The 18249-nt window shown below is 49.3% G+C and overlaps 1 protein-coding gene across 1 annotated transcript; it reads left to right on the top strand.

The window, feature by feature from the left end:
- The first annotated feature begins 3372 nt into the window (after positions 1–3372).
- On the top strand, positions 3373–14557 carry LOC149332872 (membrane metallo-endopeptidase-like 1). Its single transcript, XM_089557575.1, has 4 exons — positions 3373–3810; positions 6038–6152; positions 9217–9413; positions 12467–14557. Exons 1-4 carry the CDS (start codon positions 3448–3450, stop codon positions 14555–14557), a joined length of 2766 nt encoding a protein of 921 aa, XP_089413701.1. The 5' UTR covers positions 3373–3447.
- The last annotated feature ends 3692 nt before the right edge of the window (positions 14558–18249 follow it).

The raw sequence follows: 18249 nt of genomic DNA, 5'->3' as shown, positions 1-18249 counted from the left end.
TAATCCTATGTGGTCGAAATTGGTAAGTGCCCATCATCCTGTGTATGCGCGCTTCGTTTTTGTCCCTGTCTCTTTTTTTCGCATATGTAAATGTTCGAAAGGTTTTCAGATGTGGACATGTACAACAACAACTTTTCCGGGCACCGTTCATCCCCTGGCCCATGCCCTCAGAGGCCGGTGGGAGATCACCCTTCGCCGCACCATAAAAGAGGTCTACCTCGAGCTCCGCCTAGACAAACGCCTTTACCCTCCCCCTCATCCATCGCTCACGGTGCCGGAGGCTCGCCTTCTTCGGCACATCCAAATGAATGCAGTTATCACCCCGTCTCGCCTCTTTCTCTATCGTTATCGATCGGACCCTTCCTGTCCCAACTGCCCCTGTATCTATGCGGACCTGGCCCATTCTATTGCCCGGAGGCTCAGCAGTCGGGTTCCTACCTCTCACCTTCTTTATTCATCACCACCTGGCTTGACTGGCTTGGCGCTGAAGGGGGGGGGGGGGGGGGGGAACAGCGACTTCTGGTCGCCCAGGCGGTCTACATGCTCGGCCTGTGAATTATGGGCAAATAAAGGTCTACTACTACTACTACTATCGGGAAAAAATTTCCAAATTTGGAAAATTGTGTGATACTTTTGCGGAAATATTGAAGCCAACGGTCCATTTTTCTGACATGTACAAAATCTTGCTTTTAAATTGTTTCCATCGATCGTATTGAACAGTTAATCCGTCAATCGCATTGAACAGTTAAGGGCCCAGAGAAAACCAAAGGAGAACGCTTTTGACGGGAGCAAAAGCGTTAATAGAAAAAATCAAGAGAACCGTCGGGTGCCCTGCGGATATATTGAGTGTTATAGTGAACTATTACATTATTTGAAAAAACTCCGTTCATGAAAGGTTTCCCGCTCAAGAATGCGTTTGTCCAGAATTGTTGGGTGTGGGAATTATGTGCTGCATACGGGGTAAGTCATCTTTCAGCAGCACGCAGTGATAAGGAGTTCCAACACTTATCCTCGAAAGCCATGCATATCTCCACTGCTCAAGCGCAATCACGTTTGCAATGTGTGTTTTTTTTACTAATAATTGTGTGATGAGGGGGTTTTTCTCCTCTTATTTCTTTGCGTATTTCACGCTCAGAGTTTAAAAACTCATAGAAAGGCGTTTGCGCATTAAAAACTCATTTGCGAGTTTCCCAGTCTGGTTTCTGTTCGCCGTGTCTGGGTGCGGTGTGTTAAAAAACTCTGAATAAATGCCAGCTCGCCCCAAGCGCGGCCCTTTAAGACGGTGCAACTGCTTCGACGTACCCGCCTCCTACCCCTTAGGCGCGTGCGCTAAAAATTTTACACCCTTAAAGGCGTAACGCTCTTTTCCCCAGGTTAGCACTTTATGAGGGTGTTCATCGACATCTTAAGGATGTTCGTGAACACCGATATAATGTTAGCGCGTTTGTGAACACCCTAAGGGCTTCCATGGATATTAGAACGGCGATTGCGAACACCATAAGGGTGTTTATGAACACTCTAAAAGGTGTTATTCCTGGGACACTCTGGGATACCTTTTCTACATCTTTCACAGTGTGAAAAGGTCGAGTGTGCGAAGTCCTTGACCCTCCACCCTCCCCCCCCCCCTTCTCAGATCAGAGCGCATATTTATACATGGCGCACACTCTAAGGTGCTGTTACTGCTTCAACGTATTTACACTCTTTGTCGAAAACACCAAGTCCAAGGGATTTCCTTCTAAAGCGCGCAGTGGTGTTCTCTAGCGCCCTTAAAAGTCCCATGCTTCGGAGGGGCGAAATCTAGTTTTTGCCATTCTTGCATGTTTTCCGTACCAGGTAGGATCTCTGTTCCAGTAATTCCACATGCGGAACTCATGCGGAAACGTTTCTGCAGGGGATGAAGGCGCAAAATATGCAAAGCTCTGGAATGGGGTTCATACTATTTCCGTACCTGCTAGTCAACGAGTTACGTGCACTGGAAAGGTTGCATTGCCTGCAAGCTTTACAAAAGCGCTTTTATTTTGGCGCGATGTCAGCAGGATTTGTTCGGCCACAACGCCGAGGGTAACCGCGTTTTCGAAGCTCTAAAGCTTATTTCTACTTCCTGAGAGCGCCCACGGTCATGCCCTCCAACAGAAGCGGGTCTTAGCTCCTGTGCACACTCGACGATGTTAAAGAAGTTCGCCGCTGAAAGCGGTTGGAGGTTATCGGTCCTTTAAGGCACATGTGCACGTAGAGATCACAGGGGGACCTATGATATGAAGGGCCACTTCTAAAGGTGTGACTCACTGCCTAATACTTTCAGTTGTTTGAGACAGAGCAGTGTGGAGGATAGCAGCTTCGTGCACTGCGTGATGCATCCAGATCAGCATTACGATGAGGGACTCCGGGGAGGAAAAGACGCATGCATTATACGCGGCCACTAAGGTCCCTCTCAGTGGCCGCTTATAATGAAAAAATAAACAGGTATAAAAAAACCTAGAATGCAGGCAAGACCATATAAAAGAGAGGTTTTTCATAGCTTGGCCAGAGATACAACTGCAATGAGGCTGCCCGCCTTCGTCTAACATTCTTTTAGAACATTCATCTGGACTCAAAACGATTACGGCTGCAATTTACGGCTGCGGATGTTTGTGTACGTGACTAACTACACCAGTAGCTAACAACTGAACTACACAACAGCCTTCTCATCAGTAAACAATGGAGAAAAAAGGCCTAAAACAATATTTTTGACAGCGATTTTAATGCGGGGGCTTGCTTGGGAAAATTGTCTAAGAGAAGGTTTTTGTCGTCGGTGTATACGGTTGCTTTCTGAACGCTTTTTGCCCAGGAAGCAAAAATGGAAGGAAAGCCGCGCCAGAGCACGTTGGCGCACGCCGGGACGGCGGCCTGAAGAAAGAGAGAGACACGGACGCAGACGCCGACCGACGTTCAGAGAACCCCGTTTATTCATAGCGCGGCCACTGAGACTGAGTTCCGCTAATACAGCGCCCCCTGAGGTGAGTAATCTGTGATCTTGAAACCGAAACCACAATGCAACGGAAGGCTCCGCATAGATAACGAGCACTGACAACGTGCAGTCCGCAGGGATCCTTGCGTTTCGAAGCGGAGAAAAAGATGCCGTATGATGGATAACGTTGTGGATATAAGACAGGCTGGAATACACAGAACCACATCAGGACGCGTCCAATCGCAACCACGAGTCGAGACACGTGTTTCTCATAAAACGGATAGGCACCTACGTTGCCTGGAGAGCTTTCCAACTAACTGGCAAAGCGCCCAGTGACACAGACGGAGAAGAAGTCGCGGTGCCTTGCTCGTGCCACCCGTGGTCATCCCGTGCCCGCGTGTTTCAGAACTAAGAAGCATCGAAGAGGCTAGCACCGCCATTTTGTCTCTCCTGCCACGAGAAGACATTGGGCTGTGGCCTCTGAGGAGACACCTTCTCGGATGACGTCCCCGGGAAATCGTCCGCCTCCTGCTGCGCCTCCGGAAGAGCCCGAGGCTTCGACTGCGGAAGCTGCTCCTTCGGAGGCCCTCGTCTCGGATCGAGGGGTGGCACCCGGAGCGCCAAACACCCGTGCTGAGACCTCTGGCACGACGACCCGCCTCCGGCGTAGTCAGCGACGCAGACGCCCGTCAGGAGCGTCTTCCAACGCGTCTACCCGATCTAGCGACACGTCGCGGGAGTCGGCGCCAACGCCGGGAAAGACTACGGGCTCGCAGCTCAGCGACGCTGTAGGTCGAACTCCCCCGGCTACTCGGCGCAAGAGGGAAGCGAGCGTCGCCGTGCAGCCTCACCACACGCAGCAGGTGAGGAGGAAAACATTGGAATCCTTCACATCACACGAGTGTCGGTCGGAGTGAGGGGTCTCGAGCGTCATAATGATATTGATAATCTGAGTCAGAGGAAAATGAGCCCTATCAGCTCTTACGTGTGCAAAGCCTGCATTTTCAATGGTTATCAGATCATCTGCGTTGGAACGAAATCAGTCCGAGCGCCTCGTCCTCCATACATTCCGCGTGGCGGTGCACTTCAGCGTGACACTACTCTGTCTTAGACTTAATAGTAACGTAGCTAGAAGACAGAAGAGGGCCGCAGAGAGGGATAGAAAATGGCACGATTCACGACTTTCATCCTATCTGCCAGGAATTGCTAATAGAGCACGCACTGTATCGACAATGGCGCATATTGGCGGCTCGTGAGTCACGTGACCGATGGAGGGTCATTTTAACACCACCAATGATGTTGCAGTGACGCTCACCTGATGCTGACGTCATCTGCTACACTGTCAGCTGCGCATGCTCAAGCGCACCGATACGATGGCCAAGTGAGGTTGAGGGAGCAGGGAGGAGCGGCATCAAAAAATGTGACATAGCCACCTCTCCTGTGTTCTTTATTTCTTCCATGGCTCAGCTTAAGAAAAACGAGTTCTGGAAGCTAATCACTCCTGTAGAAACGCACTAGTTCTCTGCGAGTATGGCTGAGCTGTTTTAATCACTCCACCTACCCCTGGCTGAGCGTCCAAGGGGCATATAGGGTCTGATCGCGGTTGGAACTGATAAATATTTCGAGTATATTTTATTTACGGAAATTTTCTACTGGTGCGTGTAGACGGGCGGACAGAAATGGTGGACAAAGTGCGGGAAAAAATTACCGATGATTACGTTACTTCCTAATGCGAAATTTGAGCGCAGCAAATAAGCTCTTTCACCTTTTCGATAGATTGAGGCAAAGAAATCGAGCAACACATGTATGCGCTATCACAGAATTTTTTTTTATTTTTCACACGTATTCGCAATTTCGGCTCGGACGGTGCACATATACAGATCCGCCGCCACCGATCTGGCTCTCTGATTGCCACCGCACAGGGGTTGCATTGGAGGAGGAGCGAAGAAAGGAATTAAGTTCGAGCCGGCGCTTTGACAACCGGAGACTCGCAGGAAGAGGGGGGAGGGGGGCGGCGTGTACACCCAGCGACAAACGATGGGGGCAGAAGCGCGCGCAGCAAGCGGACAACACGATAAAGGGAGGAGGGAAGAGATAGCAGCGACTGACTGATGCCGCTGGACTGACTGATGCCGCTGACGCCGATAGCGCTGGGGGGATGAAAGGGGGGCGGAGCTGGTTACGAGGCCGACGCCGACGACGACGCGAAACCCAGGAACGGACGCCAAAGAGCTGCGCTCTAAAAAATTCATGGGGCATTTTTACACACTGATTTGCGTAAAGGCGAAAGCGTGTTCCGCATCACTTTGACTGCCTCTGTGGCACTGGTGAGGTCACCACTGGATGACGTCACACATGATTAATGACTAATTTTTAAGTAATGACAAATTACTAATTTTGACTAATTACTGATTGATGACAATAGTAATCACCCGCTAATTACACCTAAGCTTGGAACACTAAGCTTGGATGCTTAACTTTTACACCTAAGCTTGGAAGCTTAATGAGACCTTAGAGTGGAACGCGGCAGCGTGTTCCAGCGCTGCCAGGGAGTCCACGGAACACCACCACCCGTTCGGCGCGATGCCTTGCCCATTGGACTCATCGTTTTTTGAGGAAAGAAAATGGCGCAGTAATTATCTATCAGCTCGTTGGACACTCGTACCGCACTGTACAGGAAGGGAGGAAGTGGCAGTGAAAGAAGAAAGGGAAAGGAGGGCCGTAATGAAGGAAATGAAAATGGTATTTGAGGAAAGGAAATTACGCAGTAACTGTCTCACATATCTCGGTGGACACCCGTCATCCGTTTGTAAAGGAAGGGAGGAAGTCGGAGTGAAAGAAGAATGAGAAAGAGAGGCTGTAATGAAGAAAATGAAAATTGTAATTGAGGAAAGGAAATTACGCAGTAACTGTCCCACATATCTCGGTGGACACCCGTCAAAAGCGTGACACCTCTGTTGACGACCTTCTGTCGACAACGATGAGGCATTAAAGGCTTTCGCCTTAATGCTAACGGTGTATGTATTTCGTGCTTTCAAAATTTCCGCTTTCTGCCTGAAAAGCGCCGCCTTCTATCGGCGCGTCCTGCAGCCTTCCAATGAGCAAGCGCTGGCAGCACGTTGTCTGCTTGCTGGCACCGAGACGTGGGCGCCAATCCCAGAATCGGCGACTAACGATCGTCCAAGTGCAGCGGAGACACTCCCGGGTGAGTACGAGCTGGCTACGACTTATGCTGCCTGGAAATCCAGAGACCCTACACTATGTCTGGCACCACGAGAAGGTTCACCTCTTCTTTTCGAAGAGGTGAACCTTCTCGTTCCAGGAAGAGCGGAAGCCTGGTTAGCACATGTTTCAGTACCTTTCTTGGATGCCACAGCTGACAGATCAAGAAATAGATTGCTAAATCAGTGATGACAGACGTACGGTCATCGGTCAATGTAATGGGAGAGAGAGTAACGCCGGACAGGTTCACTTTATTCCGCGAAATCACAGCACTCAAAGATAAAGGTGACGTTCGCGCACAGTGCTTAGACATTTCATGGCTTCTTCCCCAACAGACGAAACGGACATCCTTCAGGACATCCCAGAAGGCTCAGTCAACTGGGCAGGTGAAGCGTATTTGTGCACTCCTGAACACGCGACGGAAGCCAATCAATTTTTAGTCATGATCGCATCATTCCAACCCAGGTAAACTAGCAAATTGGTTTTTGAGGAAAGGAAATGGCGCAGTATCTGTCTCACATATATCGGCGCACACCTGAACCGCGCCGCAAGGGAGGAAGGTAGGATTGAAACGTGAAACCAAAAAAAGATATGATACTGAAAGATAACCAAGGTGCCCTGATCCCACTGAACGAATGTTGCACATTATTAAATCGTACTTTTTCTCTGTCTTTCGTAACCAGGCCAGTTACTCTTCCCGACATGCCTACCTTTGACTCCCAGTTGATGGATGCCATCACTATTGACTGGGAGGGAATTCATAAACTTATTGATAGTGCTAAAATATCATCCTCTGCAGGTGCTGATGGTATCAGCAACAAGATGTTGAAAAGCACTATTACTTTTTCTTCACTCATGTTGTCCGAAATTTTTACTCAGTCATTGCAGGCCGGCATGCTCCCTGACGACTGGAAGGTGGGCAAGGTGGTTCCAGTACACAAGTCTGGTGATGTTCACAGCCCTTTTAACTACATACCAATAACATTAACTTCTATTCCATGCAAATTACTTGAACATGTCATCTATTCTGCCCTCATGAGTCACCTTGAGTCCAATTCTTTTTTCACACCCCATCAACATGGTTTTCGAAGAAATCATTCATGTGAAACACAGTTAATCGCATTTACTAACGACCTTTTTGCAGCTTTGGATCGTTCTTCGATTGTTGTTTGCATATTCATTGACTTTGCTAAAGCCTTCGATACCGTGTCTCACCCTCTTCTACTTCTCAAACTCAGCAAACTAAACATAGATTGTGATGTATTAAAATGGATTGAATGTTTTTTGGCCGCTCGTACTCAGTATGTAACAGTTAATGACCATGATTCTAATCTTTCTTCAGTAACATCGGACGTTCCTCAAGGATCTGTTCTAGGACCTCTGCTTTTCCTAATCTATATTAATGACCTTCCTGATCTCATAACACCATCTATCAGGTTGTTCGCTGACGACTGTGTAATATACAGAGAAATTTCCAGCCCATCCGATACCTTGGTTCTTCAGTCTGACATTAATAACATTTCTGCTTGGTGCGACACTTGGCTAATGAGGCTATATGTATCTAAATGTAAAGCAATGAAAGTAACACGAATGCCTTACAAAGCTAACCCGCATCCATATATTCTAAATGACTCCCCCTTAGCTTTTGTTTCTGCATATAAGTATCTAAGCGTATACATTACCAATGACCTCTAATGGAAAACGCATATCGAACACATAACTAACAATGCTAATCGCATGCTTGGTTTCCTTCGCCGTAACTTTTCACTTGCTCCGGTTAGTTTAAAACTACTACTGTACAAAACGGTCGTCCGATCTAAAATAGAATATGCGTCTTCTGTATGGGACCCTAACATTAAGTCACTGATTAACACTTTAGAATCAATTCAGAATCGTTCAGCCCGTTTTATTTTGTCTAATTACTCGCGTTTCTCTAGCGTCACACTCATGAAGAGACCTCTAGACCTTCCAGATCTTTCACTGCGGCGTCATCTTTCTAGACTTTTCACTTTCCAAAAAATATATTACACAAATCAATCGCTAAAACAAAGTCTTTTCGCTGTTCCAAGTTATGTATCATCTCGCATTGATCACCGACTCAAAGTGAGTGTTCCAAGTTGCAGAACTAACCAGTATTTTTATTCTTTCCTGCCCAAGACCAGCTCAGACTGGAACCACCTGCCCGCCAGCATCGTCTCCATCTCTGAACCAGAAGTTTTTAGATCTGCTCTTCTTCATCACCTATGTTAACTACTCTCCTTATTGTATTTTATTTGTATAAGTATACTTACCACTCCTATCTGTAACGCTTCAACGGCCCTGATAGTAACAAAATAAATAAATAAATAAATAAATAAATAAATTAATAAATAGTGGAGGTCTCCGGAATAATTTCGACCACCTGGGGATATTCAACGTGCACTGACATCGCACAGAACACGGGCGCCTCTTGCGTTCCGCCTCCACGAAACGCGGCCGCCGCGGTCGGGTTCGAGCCCGGGTACTCAGGCTCGCTAGACGAGCGCCTTACCACTGAGCCACCGCGGCGGGTACTTAACGGTAACCAGAAATCAGCAACGCAGGAAAGGGCACGGATATTGACTATGGCCTCTGCACTCTGAGTTCTCAGCTAAGATTTAAAACAAACTTCTTCCTTAATAGAAAAGAGCGGCTGCCAGTTCCATTTTTATTCAGAGAGGGGCTTGCTTTCGTGGCACGCACGGGACGTTCTGGAATATTTCAAGCGAAAGATAGTGTTCGTAAATAGCTCTGGTGGGCGAGGTAGAGTGAGAAAATTCTATTACTACTCAATAGTTAATGAAAGAGGGAAGCCCTGTAGGACGGAGTGGTCTGACGCGCTAAGTGTAATAAACGTGAGACATTACAGTCAACAAACTGTAGGAGTGCAAAGACAATATACCACGAAACGGAAATGAGACCAAAGAACATAACCTTACTAGATTAGGAGGTTACGTTGGAAAGATGACTACATTCCATCGTCATTTCGAGGAGCATCTATTAGCGCGCTCTTTTCGTTCTACGTGCAGCACGACCGGACGACAGTCGACCGTCCTCCAAGGTCAACGCGACGACTTTGTCGAAGGCGGCGAAAAGGGAGGCCTCTCGTGTGGCGGCTCTTTCGGGAACGTGGCCGTCCGCGGCCCAGGCCACGGGCGCCGGCAAAGCCAAGTCGGCCCAGAACACCTGGCACGGACTTCAGCGCTGGGCGCAGTTCCGACACCCGGTCAGTCCTTGACGGAGCACCGTGCAGTGAGCCGTCAACGTCGTCTTAAATCCCCTGTGGTCCTTTAGCATGTGGTCGAGTGCGGAGAGGAGGTCGTGGTGTCTTAGCGGTGGTGTCATGGTGCTGAAGAGGATTCTTGCACTGAAAGCGACACAAAATTAATGTCTGAATGTTTTGAAAAAGTGTTTGAATGTGGTCAAGACATGCAGGAAGGAAAAGGCAGTGGAGGCGGGCCATGTATGCCAGATGCGTTGCGAAAAGCTTAGCTGCTCTCACGTGTCATTCCTAAGCTTATTTTGTGGGCACACAGGAACGACGTGTACGGATTAGGAGATCCGTAGCCATACCAAGAGAGTAATACGAGCAGGAGAATACGAATTGGGCGGACAGTATTTATCATGTGCTCTCAGATAATGCACGGCAGTTTACCGGTTTTCCTCGAGAGAGAAGTGTGTTACGACTGAATCCTATCGGTACCCACTGGTGGGTTATAAACTTGGAGGCTAGCACAAAGGGTTAACTTCTTCCTTATTCGAAAGAACAAAGCAGCGAGCTACGAACACAAAAATTAACGTAGGGCTCTTAAGACTACTTACCTGATATTAATGTGAAAGCGTTGTTTTTATTTTCATATCCTTTTGATTTGTGTGTCACTACACTTTATATTTTCTCTCCCCAGTGATAGACTAAATTCTTTATTTATTTATTTACAAATACTGCCAATCCGAATTGGGATTGTGGCAGGAGGGCTTAGTAAGGTAAACAGAACGCGGCCAAGCATAATCGGAACATTCAACTGGTCGGCATGATAAGAAAAACAACAAACGGTAAAACGAAATTACAACCCAGCTATGACGGAAACAATCAAATAACACGTAAAATAAGGCTAATGTCGGTAGTATTATGCCAAGAATAACAAAATGTTGAAACAATGCTAGTTGTTATAATACGCAGACAATAAGTAAACAGTAAATATTATAAGCGTACACTGCAAAGGAATTAACATAGTGTAGGTGTTTAGTTCATGTAACGCTGCATAGTTTGACAAAAAAGCTTACACATAAGAAAAAACTAATTAGCATGGTTTAAATAATAACAGAACTATACAGTGCAATAACTATACAGTTCTAAGGCGATGGATTTCACCTTTGTTCGCATGTAAGCAATAGCGTCTGTGACCTATAAGTTGAATGCTCAATTCGGAGCCAGGAAGTCCTGAGTTCAATTCTCCGCACTTTGGAGGAGGAAATTTTATTTTTCTTGGACGCCACGGTTACGTCATGGGGTATTTCTCGCGACCACATTTGCGGTCAACAACGGCGTGTTTCGTTGTCGATGAGCCACACACTGCTTTCGTATTAAAATGACTGGGGCAACGTCAAGAGACACGGAGAGAGCACAGTGCGTTAGGGAAGAAACACGAAGTAATGATACCTTAGTGGAAATCAAGAGGAAGAAGAGGGCGTGGTGTGGGCGTGTAATGCGTAGGTAAGATAGCCGATGGTCTTTAAGGGTAGAGGACTGGATTCGGAGAGAAGGCAACTGTTTCAGCGATAGCAGTTCGCGGGGTTAAGGGTGCGGAAGCTGGCACAGGAAAGGGTTAATTGGAGAGATATTGGAGAGGACCTTGTCCTGCCGTGGGCGTAGTTAAGCTGATGATGATGATGAGACAAAACATCATTGGGGGCAGACCGACCCACTCGGGAGACCGTGTGCCCTGAGAAGAGGGAGCTGCATTGTGTTAATGGCGAGGCTGTGTCTTCCAGCCGTGGTGCCGCTTCATAATCATTAGGCACCTTTAGTCACAGACACTAGATACCTTTAGCATACCGTGCACCGTGTTACCGCTACCGTTACCGGAGTACCGGGAGCCCGCCCGCCGGCGGTGAGTACGCGTTCATTGGCTCCGACGCTGCCGGCGCGAGCAAAGCTACCGGGTATGTAGCGCCATCTGTCGCCAACAAGGCAATTTGCGCGTGCGCATTGGCTGCGCGCAGGCTCCCGGTAGCCCGGTACCGGTAACGCTAACACGGTACACGGTATGCTAAAGGTGTCTACTATTGCATACCGTGTACCGTGTTACGTTTACCGGTTCTGGAGTAACGGGAGCCCGCGTGCATCCAATGCTCATGTGCGAATCACATTTACCGCACCAGATGGCGCCAGCTACCCGGCAGCTGCGCGCTCCAACAGCATCGGGACCAATCAGCGCGTGCTCAACGGTGGTGGGCGGATTCCCTCTACTCCGGTAACGGTAACACCGTATGCTAAAGGTGTCTAATGGCGTGTACCGTGTTACCGTACGCCACTGGCAGGCACACCTGGGATTCTATTAAAAGAACCATTTTTTTTTGTCACAAGATCGAATATGCCCGCTTTGTGGTGCAGGCGCGACAGTGACCTACACGGTGTCGCAATACTGTTTTGTCCCTACCAATAGTCTGTTAAGTACGAACCTTCTCAGCAAGAATACCCTCTCTGTGAGATGCAGGTGAACTCTGAATGCTTCATCACCCTAAATCTTGAAGCGAACTCGCTATACTCTGGGCTACTTTAATTGTTTACGGCCACCTTCAGGGCCTCTTCATCCAGCATCTGTCCATGCCACAGCAAGGCTCATCACAGGAGGACAAATATTCTAACTGCGAATTCTCGAACCACTGTCAAGCAGTGTGATTACTAGCAGCTGTTTCAGAATGGATGTGTTCAGCTAATGTATTCGGCTGTTAAGGCCATCATAAGGTGATACCATAGACGGCGATCAGCGGAATTACATCGCAACTGGTTTAGCGGTGACGGCTGTCAGACCACAATGGTTTTGTATTTGTGCATATTCCTAAACTGGCACCCGAAAATAGAGGCACTATGTTTTGTTTCACTGCAATATATTACGCCTCACAGTATAAAGAAGCACTGAAATGAAAAACTATGACTTATTAATTAAATGTGCCGTAATATATCGCACGAAATCTTTTCGATACCTTGGAAGGAGATATTACCGTATGACCAATGTTGTAATTCTTCACCTAATTTTCCGAATGCATTTGTTGCAGCCTTCCATCGAAATGAAGGACAACCAGCCACCAGCCACAATGAGACAGCGCACTGGAGCCAAGACACCAGTCCTGGTTTGCGTCTTAGCAACACTTTCGATTGTGGTCGCTGCAGTGTTGACAGCCTTGTTGCAGCCCCACAATAACGGGACCTCGAGTGATATAAAACCTGTCTGCTCGACGATCTCTTGCGTAAGCCACGCCCACATCTTAGGGATCAACCTTGGCCAGGGAAGAGCGCCTTGCGCCGACTTCGGACGCTTCGTTTGCTCTGGGTGGTCCAACAAGCACCCCGATTTAACGTCAAACGTCCGCGAAGAGGCCATTCTAAATTGGGTCATGAGAATACAAAAGTACAGCATTCAAGCCGGCGTAACGAGCAACCTATTAGAGAGGCCGCTCAATATGATTCGCAACTGTGTTGACAAGAAGAGCAACAGCGAGGGCAATGACCAAGTGCGAGAATTTGTGAACTTTCTGAAAGGTCGCATCTTCTCCTGGCCGACTCGGGACTGGGACGAAGATGAAGTGGTTCCGTCCTGGAAGCCTCTGCGAGCGCTAGTGGAGCTGGCCGTGCTGTGGGGGCTGCCCCTCTGGTTCCGCGTTGACTTCGTGCCGAAGCTCAATGAGCCAAGACGAGTTCGGGTCGTTGTCAGTCCATCACCACTGGCGACTGCTTTTCAATTGTTTCGACGTGAGGTAGCGTTTTTTGAGGACGCCTATTGGTACATCTTGCAAATATCCATCGAGGACATATTCAGCAAACTGCCACCTGCTCCTGCATTTGAAGCTTTCCTGTTGAAGAGTGAAAGGATCCAAAATGACGTCTTTGGCAACTTAAGTGACGCCGCCGGTTTCAAGTACTCTTTACCCAAAGTTCTGGCTATTCGAGGGCTGACATCGATCGCAAACTTAAGCCCCGAGGATTGGGAAGTAGCGCTCCAGTGTGTTAACAGTACTCTGCTGGCGAGTGATAGCCTGCTGCTGGTAACAAACGGAATGATTTTGCAGGCAATGGACAACATCTTCACAGCTTACACTGCCAGGGAGATCTGGTTCCACACATCTTGGTGGCTAGTACAAGTCACAGGCCCCCTGGTTAGTGACTCGGTGTATAACGCAATCAAGATTCATCCACTGGGGAGATCCATACAGACTGTACTTTGCCTATTTCACGTCGAAGCTTCGTACGGCGCCCTTCTAGCCGCTCTACTCAAGACCAGTCTCTCGGCTGCTGAGCGAGGCAACATCAGTCGCGTGCTGAAGAACATCGAAAACGTCACTTTGGCTAAGGTGAATGCATCGGCCCGGTTGAGCCCAGCAGGAAGATCTGCGCTTGCAGATATGATGAATAGCACAAGAACAGTCTTCTGGCCAGATGGACGCCTCGAAAGCATGGAGGACCTTGAGATGTTCTACGACCCAGCTTACAACAGCTCGGGCAGCTTCCGTGAATTGGTGTGGAGACGAGAGCAGGTACAGGGCTCCATCGGCACAAGTCAGTACGCAGAGGCGAGTAGCACGCACAGGATGGACGCAAATCGCCTAGCACAGTACAACGCTGGTCTGGGTGTGATTTCTTTGTCCGTGGCACTTCTTGCACCTCCGTTCTACTACTCCGGGGGTACGAGCGCGATGCTCTACGGCGGTTTGGGTTTTATGTACGCCGAGGAATTACTGTACGCTCTCAACTCTATGGTATGCCTTCTGAAAGACGGTAAAGCCTCATTTCTCCCTGAAGCCGAAAGCCGGCTTGCCCTACAGAGCCTACCATGCCCGCTTTGGTGCCCCGTTGCCAACGGCAGCTCCAGGCTGTTTCCCGTACTCGAAGCAGTTGACATTGCCTACACGGCGTACGTTCGCTTTCGGGACGAGGCCTCCGATCTGCCTCTCAAAGGTCTCGAGATCTACAGCGCGGAGCAGCTGTTCTTTATTACCGCATGCCACACAGGCTGTTACGTGGAGCGCCGAGGCGTCCCCTCCAATCATCCCTGTATGGCAGCATTGAAGATGTTTGCCCCTTTTCTCAGAGCGTTCTCCTGTCCCCGCGGCTACGATGTGGACACAAAGGACATGTGCGACTACATCTGATCAAGAGCTCTGGTTGGAAAATCCGGAAGTGGCTTCTTTTGCTTCATGCGTCGCATCAGGAGCTGCTGTTCTGTCTTTTGGTTCAAGTGCAAGACATATAGAACGTTTAAGCAAACTGCTGTCCATTCATAATCGAGGAACTTCTAAAACCTTTTTATATGCGAAACCTATGTTCACGGTACATTACACAAAACTACTTCGTGAGCTTCGAGATTCGGCACGCAGCTTCCGATATGTCCCTGCGCATATTCTCGCCGCGTGATAATGCTGCAGCCCCTGCCGTGGCGTATTTCGGTTAGTACTTGCGAAAATGTGTATGAGAAGCCACAGGGTAGGATCTCATTTCTGTCGTGTGAAAATTTCGCTAACCATTTTGTGCTGTGGATGCTTCGCATCTGATTGAATTGGTCAATCGCATTACACCACGAGAACTGTAGTACGGTGTTCGGTGTCCCAATACGTTCCCGTCATTTAAATGTAGCCGGGAAGTCCAGAATGATCTTGTTTTTCACTGTCGCATTGCATAAAGGAAATGTCCGCAATTTTCTCTATCGCGGCATATCTCAAGCAAAAATTCCTGCATTTTACGTGCTTTACTTCTGATTACCGTCGCTATGTGATTGGCCCTAACAACGCGTGTCCGCAATTTCTCGAGGATGTCAAAAAATAAAAATTGTGCGGTGGGTGGAATTGCATATCGGTTCAGTGTCAACGTGCATATTGGTGTCTCTGACGAAGGCAGTGCCCGTTTGCCTCCCAGCTGTCGCGTTGGAAATACTAGAGTTTTTCGGAGCCGAGCGTGTACCTAACTTATCCGTGTCCATACGGACAACCAAAACGGTCCAGGCGTTACAGGCTTGGGATGCGTCGTTGTGCTATGTCTTTTGTCTGCTTCTGCGCGGGTCCGACAGCGCGGCACGCACGTGAGGCGCGTTTAAAGGAACACCTGCCATCATGCACGGCTTGTTACGGCAATGACAAGCGGTACATGTTTCACCCCAGCCTACGTCACCGGGGGAGCGATCATTGGCACAGCACCAAATGAAACAGAGAACAAAATGAAACATCCTAAAATACGACCCCACACCTTGTGTGTGAATTCTTTGGGACTCCAGTGTGGAGCAGTTGAGGAGGGCAGTCTCCCATGCCTTTCGGGTGGGGGTGGGGGAGGAGGGAAGGTGAGGATTCTGAGGATTCCCACACCATGTGAAAGATATCGCAGATCTCTCCACAGTGCTGGCAGCGCCCATCTGTGTTCGGATCGAAGTGTTTTGCTATTGCAGGACAGAGAAGGGTTCCTGTCTGCAGGCGCCGCAGAGTTCGCTCCTCCGCCTTACTCAGCCCCTTGGCGGGTGCCGGGTAGAGACGGTGGCTGTCGCAATAATAAATTAGGATTTCGCGGAACCGCAGAAGCGGTTTATGAGCTTCAGAGCCATGAGAGCTAGGATGAGGAGCCCGGTGTGTGAGCGCTCGGGCGGCCGCATCAGCGGCCTCATTGCCTCGTAGACCCTGGTGGGTGGTGGCCAGGAGCCCGGATCACTTTTGTGTGAGTTGGATCGGCGAGAGCGCGTCTTAGAATTTGCGAGGCAAGAGGTGATATTTCACCTGCAAGATAATGTTCACAGGCCCGGCGAGAGTCTGTGATAACCGTTTTCGATTTTGGATCGGCGGCAGCGAGAGCTATTGCGACTTCCTCCGCTCGTGTTGAATTTGGGGTCCGAAAAGATAGCCCATCGACATTCATTCCCCGGTGGACTACGGCAGCCGTAAAGAATCCCGCGGGCAACGGCCCTGTGATGTCCACGTAATAGACGCCCTCTTTATAGCCATATTGCCTCGCAAGCGTGCGAACCGGCGCTTGTCGTCTGCCTTCATGTGAAGCCATGTCCATGTTACGCGGGAGCGGAGCGAACAAGAGCATGTGGCGCCACAGCACCGGAATGTTCTCCGTCCCCTCTAGTATGCATGTGTCTTGGATGTGTAAGCGGTTTAGCAGGCGGCGCCCTGGCACCGTCTGCGATAGCCGCGTATATTGGTTCACGAGGTGGGCCTCCCGCAACTCCTTATAGGAGTTTACCACTCCCAACGCCTTCAGTTTGGCGTTGGAGGTAGCCACCGGGAGGTCCAGTGCTCGCTTTGTTGCCTTCCTGATGATGGCGTCAATGCGCTCGTCTTGTTGTTTGGTGGTGCGTAGGTATGGCACGGCGTAGAGGATCCGGCTGGTCACGAAGGCATAGGCGAGCCGTAGCGCGTCCCTGCCCCGCAGACCACCCCGCTTGTTGGAAACACGGCGGATCATGCGCCTTACCTGTTCACCTATGCTCTTGAGTTTCGCTATAGTAGAGTCCGGCCTAAGTTTGTTATTGATGAACCGACCCAGGATCCGGAGCTCCGCCACTTCTCTGATGGGACCGCCCGACAGAGATATGTGTAGAGACGTGTTGTCCTTGTGGTTTGTCCTGACGTGTAGAAGCTCTGATTTGGCGGGAGCACATTGGAGACCACAGTCGGCAGCATATGCTTCGACTATGGAGGCGGCCTGCTGAAGGCGGTCCTCCATCTCCCCAAGGCTCCCCTCGCTGGTCCTGATTGTAATGTCGTCTGCGTAGAGTGCGTGTTTTATGCCATCCACCTGAGCCAGTCGGCTGGGCAGGTGCATCATGGCGATGTTGAAAAGGAACGGTGATAACACCGCCCCCTGTGGTGTACCTCGTGTACCCATAGAGTACGGGCCGTATTCCTCGTCCTCGATCCGGAGGAGTGCCTGACGCGCAGAGAGGAAGTCTCTGACATAGGCGAAGACCTTCGCCCCGCCGTTAGTGCTGTTCAAGTTAGTATGGTGCCATGTTTAACATTGTCAAACGCCCCCTTAAGATCGAGGGCGAGAATGGCCTTGTCGTTTTGTTGCATGGCTGTGGGTCGTATTATGTCCCTGTGTAGTTGGAGTAGGACATCCTGTGCAGACATGTGCGGGCGGAACCCGAACATAGTGTCTGCAAAGAGGCGCTTACCCTCCATGTAGGGGGAGAGGCGATCCCGAACCATCGTCTCCATGAGCTTTCCCACACACGAGGTTAATGAGATGGGTCTCAAGTTTTCCGTAGTCACGGCTTTACCTGCTTTGGGGTTGGTTTGGTTGGCTCTGTGGTTACGGTGCTCGGCTGCTGACCCGAAACACGTGGGTTCAATCCCGGATGAGGTGGTTGAATTTCTATGGAGGAGAATTTCTAGAGGCCCGTGTATTGTGCGATTTCAGTGCACGTTAAAGAACCCCAGGTGGTCGAAATTTCAGGAGCCCTTCACAACGGCGTCTCTCATAGCCTGAGTCGCTTTGAGACGTTAAACCCCATAAACCAAACCAAACAGAATGAAGGTTGATGATGGCATAATACAATGAGTTTCATGGGTTATGTCCACACACAGAGACTGGCTGGCACTCTCATCGCGGTGAGTAGACGCCCGTGAAACTCATGTCTTGAACACACACACTGACACATGTCATTAACACATTTTGAAGTAGGGGCTCCATGAAAACACAAATGTAAACAGAGTAAACTGTGTCAATCATAGGTAGTGCACAGGCAGTCACAGACAGGTATCCAGGCCTGTTTCACACAAATATTTGAACACGGCCTTCGTCCCACACCACGAATCACAACGTTTCGTCCTGGCTCCTAGAAGAGTTTCTTCAG

The sequence above is a fragment of the Amblyomma mixtum genome, chromosome 8 (assembly GCF_055824585.1).
Source record: "Amblyomma mixtum isolate Tamu chromosome 8, ASM5582458v1, whole genome shotgun sequence".
Taxonomy (NCBI): domain Eukaryota; kingdom Metazoa; phylum Arthropoda; class Arachnida; order Ixodida; family Ixodidae; genus Amblyomma; species Amblyomma mixtum.
This window is presented reverse-complemented; position numbering and strand designations above follow the sequence as displayed.